This window comes from Geotrypetes seraphini, chromosome 10 (genome assembly GCF_902459505.1).
Source record: "Geotrypetes seraphini chromosome 10, aGeoSer1.1, whole genome shotgun sequence".
Classification (NCBI taxonomy): Eukaryota; Metazoa; Chordata; class Amphibia; order Gymnophiona; family Dermophiidae; genus Geotrypetes; species Geotrypetes seraphini.
In genome coordinates this window covers 59,813,920-59,829,746 of record NC_047093.1, presented here as the reverse complement: position 1 = coordinate 59,829,746, position 15,827 = coordinate 59,813,920, and the positions used below count along the sequence as shown (strand labels likewise).

Genomic DNA, 15,827 nt, shown 5'->3' with positions numbered 1-15,827 from the left:
GGTCTTTTCTCCTTCCTCTTTGAAAAGTAGCGGTGATTTAAAATCAAAAGTATAAGGCAACCAATTTAGAAGAAATTATGTCTCGTCAAGAACTGAATATATAGGTCTAACTTTGTAAGTCCAACTTTGGACATTTCCTACAAATTTCCAAAGTTGGAGGCAGAGAAATGGCCATTTAATTTTAATTTTTTTTTTTTTTTTTAATTACCTATTTGGATGTCTTGGCTGCCAGAACATCTAGACCGTGGAAGGGGTGCACTGAATATTCTGCACTGCTCTGACACTCATAAGAACTCTAGGACCAACGGAGCAGCACAGAGCATTCAGCACACCAGCCGACACTAAAACCCTTTCCACGCTTTTGTAAAAGAGGGAGGGGTTATTTGCCATTTTCAACCTTAAAAACGTGCATGTTAGAAAAGTCCAAATTTAGACGTGGAAGGGACCAGCATTGTCAAGGACTGGCCACATAGACATGCCAAAAAAGCAGTGGAGCACCTTAGAGGGCAAAAGGGTGCCAGATGTACATTACACCATAGCCCCCTTATAATTTATACTGAACCCTCAAAATCTTGCCCAAAACATAGTATACCCACCTGTCTTCTACCACAATAGCCATTATGGCTGCAGGTGACACCTATGTGATATTAGAGTAGTGTTCTGGTGGGCTCTTATTTTCCACCCTAAATGTTGTGGTTAGAGTAGCTTATAGGCCTGGCTCCTACGCTGCATGGTTCACTAGCCCACCCACCTAGCTACTTAAGACAACTGTGTTGAGTTCTACTAGGCTTTCTCATTCCATGTGCTGTTGGGAGGGGGACAGTGACTGGGGGGGGGGAGGGGGTGTCATATCATCATGCATCCAGTAGTCATCTGATCAGTTGGGGTATATTTTTGGCACTTAGACGCTTCTAAAACAGGTCTAACTCACAATGTCTAAGTTCCGTCCAGGACGTCTTGTGAAAGATTTTGATTATCGCCGCAAGACACCCAAGTCTAAGCCAGTCCAAATCCCATCCAAAACATGCCCCTTTATGAGTTACACAACCTGGAGGGAGAACGTCCTTCAAGATGTCTAAAATATTTGTTTCAGAAATCAACACTTTGATGTTTTGCAAGAAAAACATCCAAGTGAAGTTTTAGATGGGATTTTTTTTTGGGGGGGGGGTTTAGGGGGATGTTTTTGTGCTTTGAAAATGCACCTATGTATATCCTATTCTTGGGAATCTTATCACTCTGAGCTGATAAACCATACCCATGTGGAAATCTGAGGATTGTAGATGGGGGAGGTAACAACCATGCTGTTTGAGCCCAACAATAGTGCTAGTGCAATCTTTTGTACTACCACACACATTTTATAAGTGTGCCCAAGAGATGTACCATCAGCAGATATGATGTCTTCACAGCCTGTGGGAGCAATCAGGCAGAAACAAACAATATTGAACAAACTCCTTGGCTGTGTCTAGGCAGAGGTAGTTTCCATTGGGTTTAGCACCCCAACAATTTTGAAAAGTTGGCTCCTATGTCCCCAAGCACTGTAAGATTTCCATAGAGCAAGACTACCCTTCCCTCTGTTTAGGAGGAACTTGAAAGGCCATCAGTCCTCTTTATGGAACCCTAGAGAGCAGAGGAGGTGCTGAATCTGTCGGAAATGAGGCACATTGCCATGCCTAGGGGATTCTGGATTTTTTTTTTTTTCTTCTTTTTTTAAAACTAGACACTGGGAGTGTAACATAGCAGAAAAGCTGCTGAAAGCCTAAGGGGGTTAGAGGCTCAGAAAAGGGGGGAGGGTACTGGCAGGGGAAACATTATTCACAGTACAAGCATGTGTGGCATCCTGCAGTATTTATTTGCCTATTTATTATATGTTTAGATTTGGGGAACATCTGGGAAATCTCCATAGCAAAGGCTCGCTCTAAATGTTTACATGACCTACAACACAATGGGAATGACCAGAGGATCAGCCACATACTAATAGACTAGGAGGGGGGGAGGGAGCCTTCCTTTAGAGGTGGAAGATGGGTGAGGAGCGACGTTATTCAGGCTGAATGCAGATGGGGCCTTTGGTTACACAGAGGTTACAAACCTTCCATGTATACAAGGAATCATTCACAGTTAACCTCCATACACAATAACTTTTAGTTCGCCTGACTGAGAGTCACTTTAGAGGGTGAGGAGAGAAAAAGTATTTTAATTTCCCAGTGGAACACATTGGTTGGAAAGAATTTGTAGACATAAAGAGCATTTTTAGACACTGAAAACCAAAGGGAACCAAGGGGAACAAACAATGCAGCCTTTTCAAGGTTTTCAAGGTTTGTTCCCCTGATGAACCAAACATTGGTGAAACAAGGTCGCTTGTTGGGAAGATTGGAGAAGACATGACAGCATTGGAGCTCAAGTCGTCTTTTGTCAGCTAAGTCCTTGAACATGCCTCCGGGTGACTTTGTCCTTTTCTAAACCTGAGCTGTTCTGTGAGGGAGGTTTTTTGCCAGTGAAAGTATTTAAAGCAGTTTTGATTTGTACTTTTTGGTTCTATACTGCTACATTAGTCTGATGCTTTTTCTCCCTCTTTTTGGGTGCATGCCGGGTTTGAAGAGGGGGGTATCTCGGTGCCGCGATCACACAACTTTTTGACTCATTATATATATATATAAATTACCCAAGGCAGTGTATAATTCTTACATAGGCAATAAACAATTTGCACAACATCACAGAAAATATCTTAATAAACATATAGATAGAGTAACAGGAGTTAGATAGAAGTAAGGGTGACTAACTGAAGGAAATATTGCACGTGGAGTCCAAAAACGTGCAGAAAAATGATTTCAGTTAGAGTAGAAGTGGATAAGTTAGTCCTGCTAGAGCTTGTGCAGTTGGTGTTGCTTCTTCCATTTAAGCAGGAGTGTCAAAGTCCCTCCTTGAGGGCCGCAATCCAGACGGGTTTTCACGATTTCCCCAATGAATATGCATGTGATCTATTAGCATACAATGAAAGCAGTGCATGCAAATAGATCTTATGCATATTTCACCTGCTTCCTGAAGTAGAGATAGTCTTTCTGGGAGAGTAGAGTGTGGAGTAGAGAATGACACAGGGACAAATCTTTCCCTGTCCACGCAGGAACTCAATTTACCCATCCCGTCCCCGTGAGTTTGGTCACTGTCCCTCCCCATTCCTGTAAGCTCTGCCTTACCTGCACAAGCCTCAAACACTTATGATTTTAAAGTATTTGAGGCTTGTGCTGATGAGGATGGAGTTTGTAGCAATGGGGCAGGGGCAGGGGCAGGGGCATGAAAAAAATTCACCGGGAAAATGAATTCCCGTGGGGACAGGGAAAAATTTGTCCCTGTGTCTCTGGTGTGGAGGCTATTAAGGAGAAGACTTGTTGGTGGTTTTCACATCACTTGATTACTTTGGAGAGGATGTGGATGTCTACTTTGAAAGATGTATACTGGTCACCAATTTCTTATCCGCTTCCCCCTTTTACTAAGCCACGGTAAAGGTTTCTACTGCGGTCCAGAGCACTAAATGCTCCAACCCTGCTCCGATGCTGTACCACAGAAACCTCTACTGCAGCTTAGTAAAAGGGGGCCTTAGTGGGTTAAATTTAAAGAGCTCACTATGGCTTTTAAATGCGACCATTAAGTTGCACCTTCATATTTGCCTGATCTTTTCTTTTTTTTCTTATTTTTAAAAAAATCTTTTTATATTTGTTCCTGATGTATGCCCTATCAAGTTCACATTGTTTTGGCTCTTCCTTCAGTGTTAGTTACACAAAATTCTGCATTTTATTGCTATGGAAGGAGATTGGGTCTCTTACAATCCAGATAAGTTAGAAGACTTGGCTTTTCTTGCAAATTTTCCCCAGCTAAATTCAGCGATGTGGAGCTTAAAGAGTTCAGGGTGATTTTAAGTACAGGTAGAGCAAGATGCAAAGTGGTAATTTGGAAAAAACTGTTATCATTTTTATTGTTGTATTATTATAATAGTTTCATAGGCTATAGTTATTATAAACCATTGGAGATTAATATAAAAAGCAATATATCAAATTAAGGCCCCCCACTTTATGAAGCTACATTAACCCCCTCTTCCTTTTACAAAACTGCAATAGCGTTTTTTAGCGCAGGCTAATGCGATGAATGCTCTGCGCTGCTCCTGATACTCATGAATGTCGGGAGCAGCGCGCCAGCCTGTGCTAAAAACCGCTATCAGGGAGAGTAAGTTTTCTATCACCGGCCGTGGCGGTATTAGCACTAACGCTCAAAGGATTTCTATGAGCATCAGAGGTTTTACCACTACAGACAGCAATAAAAAAGCCTAACGCAGCTTTATAAAATGGGGGTAAATAAATAAATTCACCACCTTCTTTGCTGATATATCTGTTTTTTAATAAAAACTACACTTTTCCATTTCTGTATTTTTTTCTTCCTCCTTTGCAAATCTGCCAGATTCTGGCTCCCCTTCAAAAACAGTCTATGAGAAATCTATAAAAGTTTTGTCTTCTATAAAGGGGAAAGGGATTGGGATTTGTAGACTGCCTTTTTGTAGTTTTATAACCACACTCAAAGTGGTTTACATATAGGTACTTCAAGCATTTGCTCTATCTGTCTCAGTAGGCTTACAGTCTATCTAATGTACCTGGGGCAGTGGAGGATCAAGTGACTTGCCCAGGGAGCAGTGGGGGTTTTGAACCCACATCCTCATGGTGCTGAGGCTGTAATTCTAACCACCATGCCACACTCTCCTGGCAGCTCTATATATGTTTTTACAAAAGATCTACAACTTTTTTTTTTTGTAATTCTTATTTCTACATATCCTATGAGGAAAGACTGAATAAACTGCAACTATACTCGCTCGAGGAACGTAGAGAGAGGGGGGACATGATTGAGACTTTTAAATATATCACGGGCCGCATCGAGGTGGAAGACGATATCTTCTTTCTTAAAGGACCTTCAACCACAAGAGGTCATCTGCTGAAAATCAAAGGTGGGCAATTTCATGGCGACGCCAGGAAGTATTTCTTCACCGAAAGGGTAGTCGATCATTGGAATGTACTTCCATTGCAGGTGATTAACGCCAGCAGCGTGCTCGATTTCAAAAAGAAATGGGATATGTATGTGGGATCTCTAGCCGGGTGAAGTCTGGGGGTGGGTCATTAGCGTGGGCAGACTTGATGGCCTACAGCCCTTTTCTGCCGTCATATTCTATGTTTCTATGTTTCTAGAGATTAACATGGAAACCTCCAGCACTTTACAAAATATTGGAGACTGTCTCCTCCAGAAAAGGAGGAAGAAAAGGAAAGTGTCCCTACCATTCTACAACTGTGACACCTACTGGCTGCACATATACCAAGTTTCAGAGCAATAATTTATGACCCCAGACCAAAGATTGTTGCTGAGCTTGTTTAGACAGAACAAAAGAGGAGAGATAAAAACTGAGGATATTCCCCACCCCCAAGTCTCCACATAATCCAGTGTGCAAAGAATGGAAACTGCCAGGATGAGAAATAGATGTGAAAGTGATTTGTGGTGACTGTATTCACTGGACACAGTAGGAGGCTCCAACAGGACAGCTTTAATAATGTCACACTTGCTCAGGCCTCACTGACATTTCAGTGGAGACCATTACATGAATAGTAAAAAAAAAATAAAAATCAGATAATTCTCTGTTTTTAAAAGCGAATGGCCCTGTCTCTTGCATCATGAGTGTGTTTCTTTACAGTACATGTCCCAGATATACACTGAAGTTCAAGTGTGAACTTAAAAAAGGAAAGAAATCTTCAAATTCCTGTCTTCATATCTGTTACTGCAACAAATATCATTCTTAACCAATAAAGGAGGTCTTCCTGTCTGTATAAAGGAAGACCTCTTTTATTGGTCCTAAAAACATTTCTAGAGGATAATCGTTGTATAGGATATTCTATAAAAATTATATTATCTTTCTATACCAAACATGTATTTGTTTCCTGTTTGAAAACAAGTACTAAATAGTTTATACTATGTCTGTTGAAGCTATATGTTGTTATGTTGCAAATGGTTTATGAGTCTTTAAAATTCCTATTAGGGTGTGATAGCATCAAAACATCTATCAAAACGTGTTCTCGCTGTCTGTGGTGGTGTACTGCATTTGTGGTGTCATCAGAGTTGGAAGGATAGAAGCAAGTAATAGACACATTTATCCAGGGATTATGAGTTTTATTCCCACAGAAATTAAGTAAAAAGAGCTCCTTTTGGAGTACATCCAGAACATGCTTTGCCACTTACTGTCCACAGAATGTCAGCAAAGAGCAAGGAATGTTAACTATCTATAGCTTGCTAACATTACCCTGGGGGCTTTGCAGCCTGCAAAGAGGAAAAAGTTTTGCCAGTTCTGGTGTGTCTGTGCTATGAAGGCTGCATAGCTTGCCTGCAGGCCTAGGGAATCGTGGCTCGGGCTTGCTAAGATCTTTGAGTGTGCCAATGGCAACATTCTCTCCACATCAAAACAATGCGGTCACAGGAGACATTACAGTACAAGATTAAGGAGGAAAAGTGAAGATACTGCAAAGCAGAAACTTTTGCACGCATGCACAACTTTTACATGGATGCACTCCAAGTAAATGTTGATGATTAGTGGAAATCAGATATGCACTTCTTACTCTGCACTGGAACCTCTCCAGTGCTGTTTATTTCACCCCTATCATGAAATATTCTGCTCTCTGTAGCCTCATCTCAATGGTAAAAACAGGAGTGCAAATCACAGTGTAAAGGAAGTGTGTAAAAACCCAGTATCTGGAGGAAAACGGACCAGTTTTCCTTGAGGCATTTAGCAGAGGTACAAACTAACAGTGAGCCTTGACAAGAGAAGCTCTCTCACCCCTGTACAGAAGGTGAAAGACAGAGAAAGCGTTTCTATGCACTGCAATATTAGGAAAGCATTGCACTGACAGATCGTCCCATCGGAGTAAGGCGTGGCTAGGGAGTGCTTACCGGTTCAATGATAGCAGGCTCTCCCTTCTGCCCCTTCTCTCCTCGCAGGCCATTAACCTAAAGAAAAGACAAACAAAAATCAGGATTTCGGCAAAGACCGAGTGAGCTAAGAACAGCACAGCTTTCAAATGCCAAATATTCAGTTATGCTCCAGCTGTTCCCATCTGATACTGCTACATCAAGGAACCAGGCTACAAGGACTGACAGTATAAGGACTAATTACTTAGAGTATCTAGGAGTAATAAGAAGATGCCAATCATAAACTCTGTGAGCTAGCAGCACTTTCCAGTTCAAATTTAAGGTTGCTTACTGTGTTCTTAATGAGCTCTGAAAACAAAACACCAGAGGACATATCACTATAGGGTAAATTTTCAAATGCCTTAGTCAGGAAGTAAAAACCATTCAATTCACATGATTATATTTTCAGCCATTTAAAAAGTTTGTGTGTACATTTAACCACAGTAAAAAGAGATGTTCCTGGGGTAACTTTATCAGGAATATACTATTCGAGCAAACTAAAGTTTCACAACCCACCTGCATACAGACAACATAAGGTATGTACATATATTTTCATCAGAGGGTACCCTTATGCCACTAGGTGAACGAGGCAGCTCCCCTTCTCTTTCCATTGCTGGGCCAGCCAGCCACTGCCGCAACTACTCCTGAATCAGGCCCAGAGCTATGAAAACACTGAGCACCATGCAAACCCTTCAGGTGGAGGTCCCCACTCAAGTGCTACCATATGGCTTCCTCCTCTGACACAGACATCCTGAGAGGAGGCAGCACATAGCACTGCTTGAGCATAGGCCTGCACTTAACGGCCCTCACGGTGCCCTGTTAGCTTTAGGGCCAACTCAGAGAGGAGACTGAGTAGTGGCAGGAGGCCCAAAAAGGGGAAAGGAAGAAGGGGAACATGCTGCACTTAGGGTGGGGGCAGGGAATGGAAGATGAGATGCTAGCCACCTGTGGGGGATGGAAGAGGATAAGAAGAAGAGGAGATGCTGGCCATCTTACAGATAGGGAGGAAAAAGGGAAATTAAGATCACCTTGAGAGTAGGAAGAAGGAGGATGCCGGTAACCTGGGGGGCAGTAGGGAGGAGCAGAAGAGATCCTGGTCACTTGGTGGTATGGTAGGAGGATAGTAGTGAGGGGAAGGTGGCTACCTGGGGTAGTATGGAGGAGAAGAGAGAATGCTGCCATCTGGGTGGGGCAGTAGTGAGGAGCAGGCCACTTGGGGAATGTTTAGGAGGAGAAGGGAAGATTCTGGCCACCCGGGGGAATGGTAGGAGGGTGGTAGGGAGGTGAAGGTACAACATTGGCCACCTGGGAGTGGTAGGGAGAAGGAAAGAAGATAGCTACCTGGGAGGGTGATAGGAAGGAGAATGGAAGATGCTGACCACCTGGGAGGTAGTAGGGAGGAGAAGAGGAGATGCTGGTAACCCGGAGGGGTTGAGAGGCGAGATACTGGTTACCAGGATATGTGATAGAAGGATGGTAGGGAGAAAGCGGTGAGATGCTGGCCATCTGCAAGGGTGGTAGGGGGGAGAAGGGAGATGCAGGAAGTATGGGGGGGTGCCACAGCTGAAGATTCACCTAATACATCAGTTACCCTTGGGCTGGCCCTGTTTGTGTGGGATAAAAAGTGGCTTGTGGTTTATCCATATGTCCAATTTTCCAAAGAGCAGTTTCTGTCATGTATATTACAGGCTTCTTATTTCCTCTTAGTGTCTGCTGTGGATGGGAAGTTTTTGGTAAATGAGCCCTTCTCCATTGTAACTCTAACACTCACCCCTTCAAACTCTGTTTCTTGGTTGGCAGGCATGCCTGGCCCAATCTCTGTTCTTGTGGAAGTCCCAGTATCATAGTAGTTATCATAATAAATATCCTTGTCCGTGTCATATTCCTGGATTGTCTCCTCAACGAAATCTCCATCACCTTCCCTATTGTTACTCCCCGTTCCTCCATCCTCGGGCTGAAATATTAAGCAACAATCTTTACCAAGTCAGCCTGAATATAGACAATACTATTGCCATCTCCTCAATATGGCCTAGATGAATAAAAGATCTGTTCAGGCAATCTTTTAGTGAATACAATCTGGAGAACATGGAACAGAACTCAACACCTAATCACCATATACCAGGCCAGAGGAGCACAAGTCATGATGAACTAATGCCTACTTTCTTTCTTTTCACTTCTTATGATCCTTCATTTCACCTACATGAAAATCTTCTGTTTATATTAATCATCTTATGGGAAAAAGTAATTTTGTAAGAAGCATATTGACTTTGAAAGGATGCTTTGTTTTAATGGAAAATAGAACTCTGGAGGCCATGGACTCCTACATGTACATGGAATTCTTCTCTAATTAGAGTGCCAAGGAAGTATTAGCCAGGAATTACTCTGGAAGTGTTGACGGTGACCACGGTGTCAGTTGGGACTTCTCCTGCTTCCGCCCCTCCATTTACTGTTTCAGTCTCATGGGTCTCTTCTATCTCTCCGTAGTTGATATCTTCATAGGGTGAATAAGGTAAGGGGGTATAGTACTCTTCCTCTGTCAGGATTTCGTAGTTATAATCATCCACATTAGGATCCACTTCAGGCTTGTTTTGCACTCTAGTTTCCACTTTAGTGGTGACAGGGGTCGGTGCTTCTGTAGTTGGAGGGAGGGTTTCCTATAACAAAACATTGAAAAAAAACCTTACCGAAGCACTCTGGATTGATTCTTTAAAATTAATTCTCTCCATAGATCATCTCTACAATGAGTTTTGTTCTACTGTACAAGACCAATATTTTTTCCTATTTGCATGACTTATAGCACACATTTTAAATTTAAAAATTAGAAATTTCTAGCTGACATAGAAAGCCGGTACAGTTTATCCACATTGCAACAGATTTCCTGTGTTTACCATTTTTTTCTAGGTACTGAGATCCTCCAGGTGCTTACCAATATATTCATCCCCACATCTGTTCTCTTTCTTTGGATCAGGGTTAGATCCAAATGACCTTCTCTCTAGTGTTGATCAGCCTCCCCATGGTAAAAAAAAACTTTGTTGCTGTGCACTAAACAGGTCTAGGATTGAGCTTCACAGGATTCAACACATATGCATAGATTTGATTCTTATGGCATGAAATATAGGCTATAGCTCCTTTGTGATCTAATTACGTAAACTGAATCGAGCTCCTATTTTTAGGAGATGGTTCACTATATAAGACTAAGAATTAAATTAGATTAGATAAATCTGAAAAATCCTAAATGGTACCTGTTCAACCTCAGTGATGGGTCTCATGACTTCATCTGGCTTAACTGTAGTTGATTCTGCTTTCTCTGTTTCATCCACATCCTCATAGTAAGGGTACTCATAGTAATAATTTTCCGCTGTTCCTCCATCCACGGAATCTTGGTCTGGTTCTGGTTCCTAATGAATCAAAGTCAATTAGATGTTAAAAGACAGGATGAAGTGGAAAGAAGAAGTGGTACAGGAGGCCTTGGAAAAGTACTTGCATAAAGAAAACAAAATCATTTGTTCTGAAGAGGTAAAATTACACATTTTACATGGTTAGAGGGTCTACAACAGGCATCAGCTAATTCTCTTGTTCCAGTGCATACAGGAACAAAGATGTTCATCTTGACTATAAAAACTTGGAGACAAAATGAGTGGCATAGTAAGGGGGGGAGCAGATTGTCCTGGGTGCCATCTTGGTGGGGGTGCTGGCAACTCTCTGACCCATGCCACACTTGCACCCTCCCTTCCCCACCCCTATACATCTTTAAAATATTTGCTAGCACGAGCAACTACTCTAGCCTTCTGCTTGCACCGGCCTGGCTCCCTCTTAAATCACTTCCGGGTCACAGGGCCAGGAAGTGATGTCGGTGGGAAAGCAAATGCCAACGCAAGCAGCAGCCTGGAGAAGCTGTTCGTGCTGGTAAAGATTTAAAGAGGTACAGGGGTGAGAAGAGGGCATGAGTATGGCATGGGGACATGGAAGGAACCGGGGAGGTTGGGGGTAGAGAGGAGGGCACGGGGGCGCCACCATCCTTGCTACGCCACTGGACAAAACTGATTGGTAAATTCCTAGACAATGGTACATAATCAGAATGCAAATTGTGGGACTAAAGATTTTCTCTCAGATTCTATATGGGTCACCCAAAGCTGGGAGCCCAAATTTGGGTGCGGATTCCAAATGTGCACGCAAACTAGTCAATTAGATGCTAACCATCAATTATTGTGGTTAATTGGAGTTAATTAGAACTACATTGACACTGATTTAGATTTGCACATCAATCTGTCCTAATCATTATTATTTAACATATGTGCCTAAATTTTGGAATGTGCAACTCATCAGAGGGCATAGCCATGAAATGGGTATGGACTGGTCAGGGGTAGGGTTACCATATTTAATGTCAGACAAACCCGGACGCATGACGTCACCCAATTCCGTCCCTAGCCCCACCTTGTTCTGCTTCCGACTTGTCCCATTCTGCCTCCAACCCCACCTCATTGCACCTTCAGCCCAGCCCCATACCCCCCCCCCCAAAAAAGCCTTGTCTCTTTTTTCCCATCCTCCAGGCTGTGTCTGGAGGGCCTCTAGCATGCGCAGATGTGTGTGTGACATCATCTGTGCATGCTGGTTGAAGGCCCTCCAGATGCAGCCGGAGCTCGGTGCTTTCCAAAACCCAGACAAACTGCTGGATGTTGGAAAGTCCTTCCGGCAACCCGGACAGTCCTCTAAAAAGAGGACAAGTCTGGGTCTTCCCGGACGTCTGGTAACCCTAGTAAGGGGCATTCCAAAAATTAGGCACCATGTCATAGAATACTTGAATTTAAGCACACACCACCATCAGTTGAGCGTGAGGATTTAAACCAGGTTTCAGATGGCGATAAGTTATCATGATCAAATAAATCTGCTCTAATTACTTTTCTATAAAGGCTGCTTAGTGCTAAGTGACTTTTATAGATTTGTCACTTAGCGCAAATCTTAATGGCACTTAAATGTGGACACCATTTATTGAATCTGGCCCTTTGTGTCTAGGAGGGAAATGCTTAGTAAATTAGGATCATTGCCTTTCAGTGGGATAAGTTTAAGGAAAACCAAGACATCTGCCCCAGATTCACTGTTGGCTAAAGCAGTGGATCCCCCACCCCACTTGGATTAAGGCCTCCTTCAAAATTGCAGCTTGGCTGGCAGGGATGCTCCAGCCTCACCAGCCAAAGAGATTAACCTCCTGAGCCCCCTCCCATGCTGTCTGAATAGAAGAAAGTAGGTGGGGTGCTCCAGCTGCCAATGCCAGAACTTCTGTGCATGTTCAGTTCATGCAACTGAACTGAGCATGTGCAGAAGTGCTGCTGTCTGAAGCTGAGGCAGCATGACCCCGGGATGTGGATGAGAATGTCTTCAGCTGGCCAGGTTTGAACATTACCCAACAAATGGGATGGGATGGAAAGCCAAATAAATAGTTCAAGCTCCAATAAAACTCTGGCTTCCAATAACAAATAAAAGGTGTTAAGTTATATATGAGAGAAAAAAGGATCTCAGAAACCTGCTCAAAAACCAATCTATGAGACAAACCTGTTTTGTTTTTTTTTGTTGCATAGAAGTTTTTGGACCCCTGTTCATTTGCAAAAATTAGATAGTTCTAAGTCAAATAGATGCTGGCTCTGTCATCTCGATATAGGGACACAGGATCATCTATTGTTCTATTATCCTTTGATACTGTTTTTGGAGATCTATATGGGGACATATTACTCTGATTCTGGAGACTGTCGTTCCGCTGTCATATGAAGCAGTATTATGTGGGACGCTGTTATCTCCTACATCTCCAGTAGATAGGCATAAAAACAGGTTATTGGGTATAATGACTGGGTAGCCATCCAAATGATTATGACAAACTGGAAGAATTGTGACCGCTTAAATTTCACTTTTTGGTCGAATTCAATATGCTTGTATTATCGTTACGAGAAAATGATGTCTGAACAAAGAGGTAATATTATGTGGTTTAATCTGACGTGGGGTCCATTGACCAATTTTATTGATTCTAATTGAATGGTTTTTCCCTTTACTTTTGGTTATACTTTTTACATCCAGGGAAGGAGGGTGGGTGGAAGGGAGAGGGATAATGTATAGGGACTGGTTTATTTATGAGTTGTTAGTACTATTTTATGGGTATCTTGAATATATTGAAATCAGGGGGGAAGGGGTGAAAATTATTCTTATGTATTTCACTGATGAATATGTGCTGTTTTTTCAGGCAACTTGTTATGCAATTTTTGTATGTACTGTTTTTAGAATGAAAATGAATTAAAAAAAAAAATAATATATATATAAAGAAACCAATGAAATACTAAAATATTTAAATTTGAGACTTATCAGTTCCATATTTCGATCACTGATACTGTAAAAATAACCTCTCATATTCTCAAATACCCCAATTTGTATATTTAAAAAAAAAAAAATTTAGTATTTATTTTTCTTATTTACTATTTTGTCTGGAATATAATCAGATGCACATTGAATAATATGTATATAGTAATGGCTGAGTTGAAATATAAGAGCCTTCAAACTTATCTTACATTATTTTCAACAGTCCAATCCCGACGGTGCCAGTTTCGCCAAACATAGATTGGCTTCTTCTGAGGCTATGCAGGACTGCAGTAAACATGACTGGCTCACCAAATTTTTATCGTGTCAGCTCAAAAACCTAGAGGTATATCCCTTCAATGGCATCTGGGACTGGGTATGAACATTCACACTAAGAAGAAATGCTTGTCCTCCCCCCTCCCCCCAGTCTACCCATAGGCCGTCCTACAAATCAAATTCAGGCTATACTCCTGGCTAAAGAACATGGTAAATCAACTTTCTAAGCCATTCCTATTACTATTTCTTGTCTCATTTCAACACGTAACTGTGAACTCTTTGCTCCTCTCCCAAAACATACTGGGGTATGTCTTTGATTAATCTGTATACCCTGCATGCTCTGGGAGAGGAGCAAAGAAAACAATTAGTGAAACCTTTTGTGTCCTGAATTAGAGTTACCGGATTTGTTGTAGAAAAAAAAATAGGGCATATGGCCCCGCCCTGTTCTGCCTCAGCCCATTCCACCCCCAGCCATGCCTCCCCCCCAAAAAAAAAAAATTATTTCTTCTTCCCCGAGTCCAGGCCATGTCTGCAGGGCCTCCGATCATGCACGTAATTATTTCTATAGCGCTACCAGATGCACGCAGCGCTGCACAGAGTCATAAAGAAGAAGAAAACAGTCCCTGCTTGAAAGAGCTTTCAATCTAAACAGGACATCTGGTAACCCTAGTCTTGAATCAGATAGTCCCACTGACCATTGTCAAAAATCCTTATTTCTAATAGTGCACAAAAATAGTAGAGAAAGGCAGGCTATGAGCCTGCTTCTAACATCACTTTGCAGTGGTTCATTGCAAAACAGAAAAAGCCCAGATCTGAAAATTTCACACAGATCTGGTATCTGTAAATGGAGCTGTTCTACCTGAGATGGGGCAAGTCTCCACTATTCTACTGCAGTCTCTGGTAGGGCCACAGCAAGCTATGCATGGGTGGTGCGGCCACACGGGACACAAGGGAACCCGCTTGGTCATGATGTAGTGGGTGGTATCATTGCCATTTTGTCAGTGAAGCTTAAGGAGCCGTTCAATGACCTAGACCCCTGAAGAAGCCGTTACCGTGGCGAAACGGGTCCCGTTGGGCATTGAGTAAACTGAATTTTGAACTGAGCGCAAGACCATATAAGATAAGTGCCTTTTGGTTGATTTTGCGTTGCACTCTGCACTTTATTGAGTTTATAGCACAGAGCATTTGCACTAATGTTTTAGAGCTCAATGAATGATATCTGTAACCTACACGAGCCGTTTGAACAATCTAATATGATTTGACGGTGTAGGTATCTGAGTGCTCTTTACATATAGACATTTTACACACAAGTCTGTTTAGTTGGTTTTTCTACCTGAGATGGGGCAAGTCTCCACTATTCTACTGCAATCTCTGGTAGGGCCACAGGAAGCTATGCATGGGTGGTGCGGCCATAAGGGAACCCGCTTGGTCATGACGTAGTGGGTGGTGTAAAAGCGCTACTATGTGTAGGGTTTCCAGACGGCCGGATTTCCCAGGACATGTCCTTCTTTTCGAGGACACATCCAGGGGTCTGGACAGCTTTTCCAAAACCCGGCACTTTGTCTGGGTTTTGAAAAGCTTCCAGCTAGCAGCGGCATTGCGCATGCACCAATAGAACACAGTGATGTCACACGCATTCGTGCGACATCATCACATCACACCAGCACATGCGGAGATGCCCTCCCGACAAGTGACCAGTTGAGGGGGCAGGGCTGGGGGTGGAATGGAGCATGGCTCGGGCGGACCTGTGGTCGGGGCCATGGGTCCAGATTTTTGTTCCCGAAAATCTGGTAACCCTAAGTATGTGTGTTGCACAGGACACATTTCAGGCTCAGAATGGTCCTAGTCTCGGGCCCCTTTTGGTCCCCTGTATTAAGCATTTTGCGAGGTTCTCTGTCAATATTACTCTCACATTTTAAATTTTGGGGTTTGCTAGGGTCACTGGCATTTTCTGCACCAGAAAATCCATCTTGAGTTTAGTTTCCTGATAAATCAGAAGAGATCTCAAGGGAATGTTCTCCAACAGAGTTCAGAAAGGCTTTGAAACACTAGCAGGATAGGGAGAGTTTGGTTTTTTGTACTTACATATTCATCCGGTTTAGGGTCCTGAGACTGGGGTACATCGGGAACAGAGGTGTCACAGTCAGGGCTGTAGTGTTCGCAATAATCATAGGCTGCTTTGGCATCCGGTACAATCAAAAGCTGTTGAATATCCCCCTGGAAGAAGA

The 15,827-nt window shown here is 42.6% G+C and overlaps 1 protein-coding gene across 3 annotated transcripts in view; it reads right to left on the bottom strand.

The window, feature by feature from the left end:
• The window catches only part of COL5A1 (collagen type V alpha 1 chain), a 430,660-nt gene that overhangs the window by 214,563 nt on the left and 200,270 nt on the right, over positions 1 to 15,827 (bottom strand). For all 3 annotated transcript variants that reach the window (XM_033962082.1, XM_033962081.1, XM_033962083.1), the window contains exons 5-9: positions 15,685 to 15,816; positions 10,227 to 10,382; positions 9,366 to 9,638; positions 8,756 to 8,938; positions 6,967 to 7,023 (exon numbers count right to left, since the gene is read on the bottom strand). In XM_033962082.1, coding sequence (XP_033817973.1) covers positions 6,967 to 7,023; positions 8,756 to 8,938; positions 9,366 to 9,638; positions 10,227 to 10,382; positions 15,685 to 15,816 — 801 coding nt within the window. The remainder of the gene's footprint in view (positions 1 to 6,966; positions 7,024 to 8,755; positions 8,939 to 9,365; positions 9,639 to 10,226; positions 10,383 to 15,684; positions 15,817 to 15,827) is intronic.